This window comes from Rattus rattus, chromosome 3 (genome assembly GCF_011064425.1).
Source record: "Rattus rattus isolate New Zealand chromosome 3, Rrattus_CSIRO_v1, whole genome shotgun sequence".
Classification (NCBI taxonomy): Eukaryota; Metazoa; Chordata; class Mammalia; order Rodentia; family Muridae; genus Rattus; species Rattus rattus.
Genome location: NC_046156.1, coordinates 173673771 through 173687776, shown reverse-complemented (window position 1 = coordinate 173687776; position 14006 = coordinate 173673771). Strand labels below are relative to the sequence as shown.

Sequence of the window (14006 nt, the reverse complement as noted above, 5' to 3'; positions counted from 1 at the left end):
GGATGTGACGTAGAGGAACCCCCTTTGCAGTGTAGACAGCTACAGCCACAATGGATGTCAATGTGCTGGTTCCTTAAACTGCACATACACCCAAACAGGCCTTCTTTAGGTTGAAGGGGTCAATTTACACGTTATACCATTTCTGCATGTACACCTACCCAGCAGATACTTAAATCAGCATAGCATAGAAATGGTTGCATATCTGTGTTTATCACTACTCTGTTTACAATAGCTAGCTAGGGAGCTAGCCTAAAGAGCCATCAACAGATGGATAAAGAAATTGGAACATGTTCACATTGGATTTTATTCAGCTCTAAATTGTGTGACACTTGTAGGGAAATGGTGGAATTAGAGATCATTGTGTTATATGAAATAAGCCAGAGACCAAAATAACCTTTGGTCTCAAAGTCTATTACTCCTGTTGCTGATGGGGTGAGGACTGTAACACAAACACAAGAAGTGGACCATAAGAGGAGAGGAAAACTTGAGCGTGATATGCTTCTGAACACATGTGTGCTGAACAGGCCTTCTTTAGGTTGAAGGGGTCAATTTACACGTTAAGTTTGTGAGGTGATGTTTTTGGCTATATTCAATTGTTGAATTCATATTCTGTTAAGGAAATTAAAAGAATGTGATTGTGACATGTTTTAATTTGGACTTTATTGAAACAGCAAAAAAAATAATGTTTTGTGGATTGTTTTTTAAACAAAATTGAAATGAAAAACATCACAAATGTCATTAACATTTCTGGTGAGAAATCCATTGACAGGAAAACATAATACTGAGCAAAGTCTTCTCCCACCTAGACTATTCAAGATCCTGCCTGGTCCTGGGTTGGGTTTAGCCATGTTTTCTAACAAAGGCTTCTATTCTGTAAAGAGAAGATTGGACAGCTTGTGTAGAACATTCATGGTTACTATTACTATATGTTCTATGACCACATGCACTTAACAGCCACACATGTGCACAAAGTCATCACTCCTATTAGGCTTAGCTAACAACAAGAAAAAAGAATACCTTTCCACCTTGTTCTGCAATGTGACAAGCGTTAAGAAGAGGGAACCAATGTATGTGTTCAGCCATTCCATATAGTCATTCCTTTATGGCACTTTCCAGGAGTTAATTAAAGGAGCGCCAAGATCTGCAGGAATTCAGGCCTTACCTAAAAATAGCATTGTATACAGTGGGTGTTCTTCATGCTGTGCCATAATGCCTGGTGCGTGTAAGTGCTGTGGAAATTATTAATACCTTAAGGAATAACAAGAAAAATACATGAGTTTAGTACAGACTATTTTTTCCTGAATATCTTCTTTCTGAGGTTGGTTGAGTCTGGATGTGGAACCCACAGATAGGACCAAGTGTATTTTGTCAAAAGACATGAATTCGGAGCCAACACAACTGACTTCTACATTTAAAGTTCTAGCTAAATTGCACCCGGTACTAGGGCATTTTAGCACGACAGGAATGTGAGACGGAATTCTCGTGAGCCAGACAACCGAGCGTGCAAAGAGCAGAGGTTAGTTTGTGAAGTGGGTCCTCTAGATGCAGTGTGTGTGTGGGGGGGGGTGTATTATGTGTAAAAGGCATCACTCTGTGAAATGTCCTTTTCTTCTCTTCTGAGGTAGTCAACAACTAAAGAAGAATGAAGTCTGTTGAACAGGGTAGAGTCACCTGGACAGTAAGCGTGGAGCTCTTTGCTCTCCTGGTTTACTGCCATAAGCTAGACAGCGGGAGACCTGTGAAGAGCCTCCTCTCCATTTCTACATCTCTGGTTAGGTTCAGTGTAGACACGAAGAGAGTTCTTTGTCCTTTATCAGTGACTACAAGTTCTCATTTCAAGGTATGGCCAAAGTCCAGTTTGTAACCTCTCCATTAAATGTGATAAATCTATACAATAAAAGCAATCAGTCTCTTGTGGCACTCATCAAACATCTGATCCACTTATTTTCACCCTTAAACTATTAAGCGTGAGGTCAAGTTTACACGAAGATGTTTTTCTCACTGCAAACCAAAATCCCAGGACCAGAGCTGCGTTGTGCAGTTCTGAGTAGGTAGGCTCTGTGAAATGACTGGCGTCTACCCTAGGGCAAGTTCAGGGGTACTGCAATCAGGGCAAGCCTGACTAATAAGGTCAGCATGCTCCAGGATCCTGCCAGTTCTAAGGAGCCCTTCGGGGTGAATGGAGACCACATTGTAAAGTTCTGGTCTTCAGTCTGCCAGTCTGTAGTGGTCGTTGATAAATAACACTGCGGATAATGAGCACCCCAGGGCCAAAGGCCAGGGCACGTGGTGTTGGTATGGTGCCAGCTACATCCCCCAAAGTGCCTGTAGTGTGTGAAGTGCGTTGGTGCAGCTTGGTGTTTACTGTTCATCTTGGCCTAAGAGGTCAAGCTGTTCACCTTCAGAGAAGCTGATGTGAGGCTCCCCGGAAGTGCCATTTGCTTTTTATACTCTGAACCGTGCACTGGCATGGGTGGGTTCGTGACAAGACTGTCCTTGTCTCCGCATATAGGTGAAGCCAGCTGGGACACATAAATCAAACTAGTTTCTTCAGTTGGACTTTCGACCAGGGACTTCATGTAATCATTTTCTAATACATTCTGTAACTTGTTAGGCGGAGCCAATAGTCCGAGTTGGTGCGGTGTGTTTTTTAGGGGTCCTGGAATGAAGCCATGAGAACCAGAATCAAAAGCTGACTGATCGTAAGTAAAATTCTCAAGGAAGATGAAGGGCATGGGGCCAGAGGAATCCTTTTCTGTTGGCACCGATGGAGGCTTAGTGGGTACATCTTCAGTGTGAAGTTTCCCAGAGCCTACGCACTGTGTCTTGTTGCCTTCTGCTTTGTTTATAACTTCAAGGACATCTGGAATGCAGTCTTTGACATTCATTATTAAGTGAGGATTCTTCTGCAAAGGAATCAAGCATATGTAAGATAAAAGCACAAGAGGGAATATCCAAGTGTATCGTGTATACAGTGTGTATTGTGTATACAGTGTGTATGTGTATATACAGTGCGTATCGTGTATACAGTGTGTATTGTGTATACAGTGTATATGGTGTATATACTGTGTATGGTATATACAGTGTGTATCATGTATACAGTGTGTATCGTGTATACAGTGTGTATGTGTGTATACAGTGTGTATCGTGTATACAGTGTGTATTGTGTATACAGTGTATATGGTGTATACACTGTGTATGGTGTATCCAGTGTGTATGGTGTATCCAGTGTGTATGGTGTATACAGTGTGTATCGTGTATACAGTGTGTATCGTGTATACAGTGTGTATCGTGTATGCAGTGTGTATCGTGTATGCAGTGTGTATCGTGTATACAGTGTGTATTGTGTATACAGTGTGTGTGTGCACTGAGAGTTTCACATTCCTTCCTGGCCATACGTTAGCTTGAAGGTTTTGACAAAAGTCAGATGACTCGCCAAGACAGAACAAGTCATTTTCTGTCTTAGGAGTTTGTGTCTGACTCCCAGTTGGATGAAGCCTTCCTTTCTCACCACTGACTTGTCTGGTAGCCCACAACGAGTAAGATGCAATCATATTTGATCTGCGCTGGGATCAAAACCAGGGTTTCACTCATGCTAGGCAAAGCCATTCTGCCACTGAGCTGTACCTGGAGCCTGCTTCATCGCTGTGTTTGTACTTCTAATTTCTTATCTTTTCCTGAAGAGGTATGAGAATGCTTAATCAATAAAGCCCCAAACCAAGATGCATTCTTTTCACACGCATGCATGCACGCACGCACACATGCATGCAGGCACACTTTCAGTTTTTTGAAACAGAGTCTCACTGCATAGTCTTAGAACTAACTTTATAGGCCAGACTGGATTCAAGCTCACATAGGTAGGGACCGCAGGCATGAACCACCATGCCTGGCTGGATTAGTCTTTCATGGGCATTGTACACATAGAACACGCCCACATTTACCTTGGATTTTATGAGTGACAGGATGCTGCTCTTGTACGGATTGGGAATGTCAGGATAGCACTTCTCCTTCACCCTGGAAGAATAATAAAAACAAGACTGATGGGGCCGATAAGAGCGAACCCTCAAGTATCCTCAGAAATGGGTCTGCTTTTCCCCCTCTACTGACCCAGAAGGCAAACCTGTCAACCAGATATCCTGTGCTCACCTACATATCTTTGATCTTTTCATTCCGTCCCCCATATTATTCCATATCACTCCTGTCTTAGGGGCTGTTTCTAGCTCTTGACTAATGGCTTCCTCTCCACTTACCACTGACTTTTCCAGTAACACACAATGATGCTGAGGAAGACGCCGAGGGTCATGGGTAATATGATCTGCAGCAGCATGTGGGCTAAAGAAGAAAAGAGAAAGGAATCTTTTTCATGTATGCATTAGCCTCCTTAATGGAAGAAAAGATTATGGGGGTGAAGAATTTTCCATGTTTACTGATTCTCAACTACATGTATTTATCCAAGACTCGCTATGAGATTTTTTTTTTAATGATTTTAATTCTAAAAAAAGAAAATCACTTCTCACACCTAAATAGTTCTTATTTATTAGATTTAGAGAAACTCAACCGGGTGGAACTTATAGGGAAAATTCAATCTGAGTCTTGCCTAGCTAGAAGAGAGAAGACCAAAAAGGCTAGGTATGGTGGTGCATACCTGCAGCACTCCTAACACGCAGGAGGTAAAGCAGAAGTAGCAGGAGTTCAAAGCCAACAGGGGCCATCTGAGACACCAACCAATGCAAGGAGCCCTTTGCTGTGAGTCAACAAACACTCCACAGTTCAAACTCATTAAGTCTGATAGAAGACACCATGAACGCCCAGTCTCTCACTCCCTACCTGAGGTGCTTTAAATATGCTTGGTCCATGGGAAGTGGCCTTGTTGGAATAGATGTGGCCTTGTTGGAGAAAGTGTGTCACTGTGTCTAGAACCAGGTCTGCCCACATGATATGATGTTTCCCACTATGACGATAATGAACTGAACCTCTGAAACTGTAAGCCAGCCCCAATTAAATGTTTGCCTTTATAAGGGTTGTCTTGGTCACGGTGTCTCTTCATAGCAAACTAAGACACTACCCTGTGTCTGTAGCAGGTGGGAGTATTTTCTTGCCTCTTGCCTTGGGGCTTAACCATATGCCTATTTTGGTCAGTATGATGATCAACAGGTCATAGCTATAGTCTAAGGAGGGGCTTCAATATGCTTGCACAGTCATTCTCTTCTTTCACACACCATGAAACGAATATGCCCAGTCCACTCCTGCTTTTTATGAGTGACTTCATATGAAAAATACCTGCCCTAGACCCAAGCCTAGAGGTCAGTGTGGCCCAGTCAACCAAGCCGTGTTGACATGGAGTCTCTGATTAGAAGACAAATACCTGTTTGTCACTGAGATTCTAAAGTTGCTTGTCATATATTAACAGTTGGCTAGGTACGGGAGTGTCTGGCCTTCTGGTATTGTGTAGCATCGTCCCCCTATAAAGTTCACACTCAGGAATTATGCAATAGAGTTACAAAAAATCACATAAATCATAATATTTTAATGAAGTTGGGCCACATTCAGAACTGTCCCAGGGTACGTGTGACTAGTGGACTGTAGGTTGGAAAAGGAGACAAACCTTGTCTTAATTCCTTTACCCTTGTGTACCTTAACTTCCTTTAATAATTCTGCTTTATTTCTCAAATGTGTCAAACACTACTATTTTTAATTGCATTTTTTTATTTACGTGTTAAGTAAATGTTATCCCATTTCCTGGTTTCCCCTCCAGAAACTTGCTATCCTACCCACCCCCTGCTTCTGTGAGGATGCTCCCATTCCCTCCCACCTCCCCACCCTGACATTCCCCTACACTGGGGCATCCACCCTTGGCAGGACCAAGGGGCTCTCCTCCCACTGATGCCCGACAAGGCCATCCTCCTCTACATATGCAGCTGATGTCATGGGTCCATCCCTGTGTACTCGTGGGATGGTGGTTTAGTCCCCTGGGAGCCCCCAGCGGGGGAAGGGGTCTGGTTGGTTGATATTGGAACACTACTATTTTTTAGATGCTCCCTTTGTTCCGGTTGCTTGTAGTTCAACTAATCAATCACTTAGCTTGTGTGTAAGGAACGTCCTGGGCAAATGACTAGGAGGGCTCCGAGGACAGTGTGGTGAACATACGGTCCTGTTCAATCAGTTCGTCTCCCTTACTCTCCCCACTCTCACCCAGTGCCAGCCTAGACTAGAAAACAAACAAACAAATGAACAAACACCGCCTTGTTTGGCTCCCCAGCTGGGTGTTGGGTTGTTCCGTAAGGGAGCCTTCCCTGGGCAGAGGCTATGTGGTAAGAATAGTTGCTCTCAAGACCTTCAAGTGCTATGATCAGTTTTAAAATTTGGTAAAAGTATGGATTTACATACTCTACTGAAATTGAGGGTGGGTACCCATTACCAGAAACGCCTGGAAGTCAGAGGTTTAGGAGTTCACATTATTTTGATTTGGGGAATATTTGCCTATTCGTGGTGAGATGTATGAAGAGAGTCTAATTACAAAATTCATACCAGATTCGTCTGCTTTATATAGACTGGAGATAATTTTATGCAGTGGGTGCTGTGTGCCCCTTTATACACAGCCAGAAGTTGAATCTTCCACTGTGGCATGAAAGCCCTCAGAATATTTTCGTTTGGAATTGGGACTTTCAAATTTAGCATATTCAACCTGTGTGTGTGTGAGAGAGAGAGAAAGAGGTAGATGGAGAGAGACAGAGATTGCATACAGCTCAGTGGATTTCCTACTTCCTTGACACATCCATCTAACCAGTGTATGGGTCAAGAGCAGCATTACCCAGGGACCCCAGACACTGTGCATTCCCAAGCACACCACAGGCTGACCCTTTCAGAGTGTGGTGGCGGTCTCTTCCTGCACTCTGACATAGAACCTCACAGCAGGACTCCTCCCTGCCTCCCTTCACTCCTTCTTGCACTTGAAAGTGTCACCATACTAGTTTATAACTGTAGGAACGTTGTTTTCATTACTTTATGACTCTCCACTGTGTGACCACAGCAGAGCTGTTTATCCTTCTCACGGGATGGATGCTTGCGAGCCTCAGGAATTGTACAGATGTGGGTATTCTAATGCTCGTCTGTAGGTGTTTGCAGTGTCTATGAGTGTATGCCCATATGCAGACATTTCTTTAAGCTGTATATCAAGGAGGGAGGGTCTAAGCCCCACACCGAGCACACACTTTCTTTAGGAGACACTGAAACTACCAGTTTCCCTACGTTACTTTTGTGCCAACTTTTTCCTACCTACACTCAAGGTTTAAGAGTTCCAGTTTTCCTCCATCTTTGCCAACATTGGTTTTTGTTTTGTTTTTCCATCTGTTTGACTTCAACAACCGTCAGGCGAGTTTTGAAAACAAACTTTCAGAGTATAACCTGCTGCTGAAAAGTTAACCCCAGGTGCCCCTTGGCTGGCAAGGGACTACATCCCGACAAATTGTTAAGTTCTAAGCGCTGCAGGAAAATACATCCCCCACACCCAGCCCGCCAACAGCCCGGCTTCACAGCAGCCGCTGCACACTGCTGCAGACTTCTCTGCGACTTGTGCTACACCAGCCTGCATTCCACCAGCCTGGGAAAAGATCACACTGCAAAGAGCATCTTCTTCTGAGCATGTCCTGCTTTTACACCCTAGCAACGCAAAGGAGTCCTAAGTTGAGCATCATTAGGTAGGGAACCACCTGTGTGCTAGTTAAATTCAATGGAAACACAGGTCCAACTGTGCAGAAGCAGAGACAGGGACGATCGTGAGGGTGAGCACCTGAGAGACCTCTGAACGGGCTCGCGGACCTCTCGGCCTCACGGTCTCTATTCACTAAGCCAGTCTCTGTTCAAAGAAAAAGTACCAACTCACAAAGAAAGGGGCCTGTTGTTAAGAACTCCCACTATTGGCAGCAAAATGTCTACACTTTGGCATGTCGGCATTGCATTTTGGATCCTTTTGTTTGGTTTCATTTAACCACGCCTTCTAGCAAATGCAAGCATTTCTTATTCCTGGTCAGCAGGGCACAGATGGAGTTACCAGAGTCCTATAACATTCTATTTTAAGTGTACAAAGTGAGTTGTGGGTTGTCCTGAGGCTGTTTGTGTTCTGATGTTAATTCTGCTTCCTCAAGAGGGGCTGCCCCAACACAGGTGATCCCGTGTGAACCTTCTCCCCATTTTAACTGGTCAATGACGGCTAGAGCCTGTGGTTAGGCTGTGAAGGGGAAAGGTGGGATGGGAGGTTGTTTTAGAGTGGGGGTGGGTGGAGAGAGGAAAACCAGAGGGCAAGGAGAGGATAAAAGAGGAGAAGGAGAATGAGAAGGAGGAGAAGGAGGAGGAGGTGGGGAGAGGAGGAAGAGGAGGAGAAAGAGAAGGGAGAGGAGGGAGAGGAAGAACGGAAGGAAAAGGAAGAGGAAGATGATGATGGTGATGGTAATGAGGAAGAGGAGGAAGAGAAGAGGGGGAGGAGGAGGAGGAGGAGGAGGAGGAAGGGAAGAAAGGAGGAAAGGAAAGAGGGAGGGGGAGGAAGGGGGGGAGGAGGAGGAGGGGGGGGGGAGGGGAGGAGGGGGAGGAGGAGGAGGAGGAGGAGGAGGAAGAGGAAGAGGAGGAGGAGGGGGAGGAGAAGCAGTAACAAAGTAACTACTACAAGTAACATAGGATCCCACAGCTAGAGAATAAGATCATATAGTGTTAGATCTGCCCAATCTAGACATATAGTTTATAAATGTAATAACTAGATTATGTGAATTTTATATGGGCTTATTGGGGTTGGAAATTCCAGCAACGAAAGGTGTCTGTCAGGGAAGTAGTGAATAATTGAAATACTTTCTTATCAATCACATCATTGATAAAGGTGAGGTCATGAGGTTTACCACCAAGATTAATGAAATCATCCTTTTGTGTATGTGTATGTGCACGCTCACACAGAACAAAGTCAAAATGTGGAAGAAAAAATACAGAGTTGGTCGTGGGAATGCATGCCTGCCGTGCCAGTGTGGGGAAGGTGGAGGAGGGAGGATCATGGGTTCAAGTTCATCCTCCGCAATGTAGCCTGGGCTATGTGACACCCCATCTCAAACGCACCCGCTGCATCCAGTGAAATGACTGCAAAGTGACAAGCATGCTCAAATAATCAAAACCTCTGACTCAAATCTTAATGCGACTCGAACCCTGGACATCGGCTCGGCGGCATCAGACAATGTTTCAGTCATCGCTAACACCTGCTGTTGCAGCCGTATGCATCTGTGACACCCACTATGGCACCCCAGGACCAGCACCCTAACTCCCAACGGCTGAGATTTCAGCGAATGGATGCTGCACGGAGGAAGCCGGGAACTTGCAGCTTAAGCCTCTTGCTTTTTCAAAACTGAGTGTCTCTGAGGTTTCGCAGCCTGGCCCTCCTGAGGCAGGAGGCTACCCACCATCATCCACGGCCTGCTAGAGTGAGAAGATGGGAGCTCTTCTGGTGCCAACTCTAAACTGTGCTGTGACTTTCAAATCACCCAGAGACTGACTCCCAGAGGCAGACACCGAGTGTCAGTGAGAAAGACGAGAAGTCTCTAGTTCATAGGTCAGGTGACTGCCGATTCAACCTGGGGTCTGGAACGGGATTCCGAATAACATTTATGTGTGGAAGGGAGAAAAAGAAGTGGGGGCTGGGGAAAGGGAGAAGACATTATTGAAGCGTCCTGATCTGTCGAAAGTCTAGGAACTCAACTTTTGCTTTGAGGGAAACGTTTGCTTTGGAGAAACTCACAGCGTACATCTGGAGTCGTGACCTTTGTGTACGTTTCATTGGGTCCCTGGCCAGCGCTGGTATACGGAGTGACAAGAAACTCATAGAGGGACTCTGGCCGAAGGTTTTCCACCGTGAGTGTCTTTGTCTCTGGGTCATCGACGTCATATTTACAGAGCACCGACTTATCTGTGATTGAAAAGCAACGTTGTCAAGAAAATCATATTCAGGGTACGGCAGAGGCCTGCTTGTGGCCAGTTAGCAGAATGCTCGCCTAGCATGCACAGGCCGTGGGCCTAATTCCCAACACGACAGACACTGGACATGACGTCACATGCGTGTAATCCCAGTGGGAAGAGCTGAAGCTCGAGGCCATCTTTAGCTACATAATTTGTTCAGGCCAGCCTGGGATGCACAGCTCCATGACTTATTGAGAAAGAAAGGAAAGAGTGTGGCAGAGAGCTTGTGTGGGAGCCAGGCATTGATGCCCCGGCTGCCTCAGTACCATCAGCATCCTTGAGGCAACCTCAAATCAAATAATAGTTTCACAGCTTTCAAGGTGTGCCACAATAAACAAAATATCCACTAAGCAGGGAGTGCCAATAACACAGGTAGAGACTTCTGCCGCCATAATAAGCACACACAGGGAAATAAGCTGGTTCCAGAGATGTGGCTTACAGACAGACTTCGTGCTCATAGTATGTTGGAGGCTGTGTATTTGGTCCTCAGCACCACAAACATATACCTTTGTATGTAAAGGTAAGTCTAAGACCTTCTGATGAATGGGAGAGCAAGCAGGTTTTCTAAATGGAAGGATTTCTGTAAGGGCTGATGGTCAGGCCCACATCAGTTTTGAAATGAATTCAAATTCCTCTCCCTCTGCTCACAGCCCTTTTCGCTTTGCTATTGGTTATACAATGGCACGGGAAGAGCTCAGCCTGGTCCCCAGCCTGGCCCTGTCTTTTCTGGCCTTTTCTAAACTTTCCCCTAGCTCAGCCTCGCTTTCATGACTCCCAAACTGTGAGGAGGTCTTTTGAGTCTAAGCAAACAGCCGAAAGAGTGAGCATCACCTGACAGAACAGTCCTCTCCCAGTTTGGGTTGCACTGCAGCTCCTTGGATTTCAAATATACGAGGTACCCTTTTATAAAGCCAGACTGGAAGTCGCTGGCATAATCCTGCCATTTTAGACTGAAGGAGTTTGGGGTCAAGTTATGAATCGTCACTCCTGGATTCACCGACGGAGCTAGGGAAGGAAGATAAAGCAAGAACAAGTCATGGTTTGGGAATGGTCTCACAACACTTATGCAAACTAACCACACGTCACAGGCAGCTCTGGACGCCGAGCGCCTGTCAAGGTAAGGGCTTTGATCTCTTTCCCTGGATATTGTGTACCAACACACAGTTCTGAGTTCTCATATAAGCCTTTCATAAATGAAGACATACATTGATTAAGTAATTTGTGCAAAAGCCACAGGGGGAAAAGTGAAAAATAAAAGGTCCATCTTAGACTTGGCCCTGTCCTTGAAGTCCCAACAGCACTTTGTGAACTAGAGAATTGACAGGCATGAAGAGGGAGGGACAGAGAAGGCAAGATATGTTTAAAGATATGAGAGGGGATTTGGAGAATTCTGTCCCCAGAACAGGGCAATGTGTGTTATGAAACACGCCGGGAATGTACCCGGTAAATCCTCTCCCCCACCCCAGCACGCACATTTGTGCAGTGTCTGCACACAGAGATGCATTCACAAGTGACACGCCCCTTCCTGTCCCCTCTGTCCACCATGAATACTGGATCAGCTTTTCTAAAGGAAGAATGTTAGAGTCAGTCTGATTGGTAAGATAACCAGGAGCCTGCTTCCAGAGTCCAGTGACCCTAATGACAAACACTCCATTGGGAAGAGCTAGCATCCTATTCTGGTGCTGGGACAGGGATAAATGTTTACAGGAGGCAATTTCCTGACAATTCTAAAAGAAATGAGGAGATTTTTTTGAAGCTGAAACCCTTTGACCCGAGGATTCTATGTCTTGGAGTCCATGGAGCACCATCATTATAGGCATAGATGATAACTTGCTTGGTAAAGTCTTGCTTTCTAAGCATGAGAGCCTGAATCTTGTCTTCAGAACACATACCAAAAAGCCGAGAGTGGTGGTGCTTTTCTTGAAAGCACAGTGTATGTGGAGGGAGAGAGAGAGAGAGAGAGAGGGAGAGAGAGAGAGAGAGAGAGAGAGAGAGAGAGAGAGAGACAGAGACAGAGACAGAGACAGAGACAGAGACAGAGAGAGAGAGAGAGATTTCTGGGGTTCACTGGCCAGTCAGCATAGCCTACTTGGTGAGCTCAGGCCGGTGAGAGACAGACTCAAAAAGCATGGTACATGCTACTTGATGAAACACACACACACACACACACACACACACACACAATTATGGATAAAGATAAAGAGTTAGCTAAAATGAAAATAATTCAGATCAGAACAAGAGAGTGGACAGCAAAAGAGAGATGTACAACTTAGAGCTACAAGATACCTGAAGATATATTTTTCAGTTTCTGAAAGAAAATCATTGCACTCATTCTAAATTGTCCAACAATAGGTGGCTTGGCACATGCAGAGGGGCTCCTTTCCATCACGGAAGTAGCACAGTGGTTAAATAATATATTGTGGCATTAATCAAGAAAGAAGTCAAAGAACTTCGTTGAACATCTCGTTTTTATTTAAGAGTTTAACGCTATAGAGAAGTGGGTAACTGCAGTAGTTGCTGGACATTGCCCTTTGGGTGTTAAAATTAGCAAAGATTTCATCCTCTTTCATGCAATAATTTATACATATCCTATAGTGAAGATGTTTCATTTATATGACTTTAAAAACGTAATGCAAATTGTTTTTAAGTTAATGGAACCATAAAATTAAGTATGGGAATGCAATCCTTCTAAACACAAAACTATGGTGCAGCACAAGTCTTCCTGAGTTGTGCCAAGTGCCTTCTACTTACCCACTTCCTGGGTGTATCCTCTTTGTTTCTCTACTAACCGAACACTCTGTTCCACAGATCTTTCAAAAATTCTGAAGTTGTAACGGACCCCTCGCTTAAAGGCGTCTAGAGAAGAGAAGCCAAAAGTTTTTAGGACGATGCAATGACATCATTTGAGCTGAGCAGGAAAGGATGAATGGGGAGCAAGCATCCCCCGGTAGTTTCTCTCTCAAGATCTTTCCACTCTTCCCTCCAGTGTGTCCTTCCTTCTGCTGGGCCTTGGAGCTTTCTGTATTGTGAACATTGTGCTGTCTCCAGTCAGTGGAGAGTGGCATGCGCTCTGGAGCCAGGACCCTCAGCCCGCCTCACCCATGCTCTCAGGCCCCTGAATCTGCAGGGGTCTCCATCACTTTCTGGAGCTAGATGATTCCCAAATCAGTCCTTTAGCCTGTATGTCCTACTTAAAGCACTCCCTTGAGCCCCTTTGACCTCTCTAAACCAGCAGGCATTAGCAAGTTGTAGATTCACTGCAGGAGGGGAGTGATCATGCCTAAAAGTTCATTGAGACTGAAAGCTGATTCTGTTTCCATCAACTCTATGCCCTAAATGTCCAAGTTTTTGTTGTTCTCTCCATCTGCAAAAGCTTTCTGCAAGCGGTTCAGCTGTCCCTCTAATTTAGAGGAGACATTTATTAAAATCTGCACTATGGGCCTACATTTACATGCTCTGCTACAGTAGATTTTTAAGTCTGAAGGCCACAATCCATCCCCAGAAAGTCTGATCTCCAAGCAACCTCGCTGGACTTGTCACTTCAAAATCACTAGCCTGACACAAAATATCTGTAGGTCAGAACTGAAGTCTGTGTTAGACTTCCTGCAAGAGGGCTATGCAAGGAGGAGTGCAGAGAGCTCTCACCTGAGGTGATGATGGTGCTTGTGGTATTGGGACCTACGTTCTCCCACTGCAAATCACAGTATTGGTTCTGAGAATGTGCACACCAGTCCACAACATAGCCTATCGCGTCTCCAGATACCAGCTCCCAGGAAATATTGAATCCATTGTTTATACCTTTAATTGTTTTTTCATGGACCTCTTCTGTGCAGAAAGAAATAGAATAATACTTTTGATTCAGTTCATTGTGTGTGTGTGTATTTTATTATGTTTAATAATATATATATATATATATATATATATATATATATATATATATATATATATATAACGATTTCCAAGGAAGGAAAGAAGCCAACGCTTGCAATGTTTGCTTCTCAAGGGCTTCTGTACCCAAA

The 14006-nt window shown here is 44.7% G+C and overlaps 1 protein-coding gene across 1 annotated transcript in view; it reads right to left on the bottom strand.

The window, feature by feature from the left end:
• Nucleotides 1-641: 641 nt before the first annotated feature.
• Osmr (oncostatin M receptor) overlaps nt 642-14006 on the bottom strand; it is a 54199-nt gene continuing 40834 nt past the window's right edge. The window contains exons 12-18 of the mRNA XM_032898815.1: nt 13633-13812; nt 12739-12843; nt 10819-10992; nt 9770-9937; nt 4251-4332; nt 3942-4014; nt 642-2906 (exon numbers count right to left, since the gene is read on the bottom strand). Of these exons, the coding sequence (XP_032754706.1) occupies nt 2379-2906; nt 3942-4014; nt 4251-4332; nt 9770-9937; nt 10819-10992; nt 12739-12843; nt 13633-13812 (1310 nt within the window). The 3' untranslated portion in view covers nt 642-2378. The remainder of the gene's footprint in view (nt 2907-3941; nt 4015-4250; nt 4333-9769; nt 9938-10818; nt 10993-12738; nt 12844-13632; nt 13813-14006) is intronic.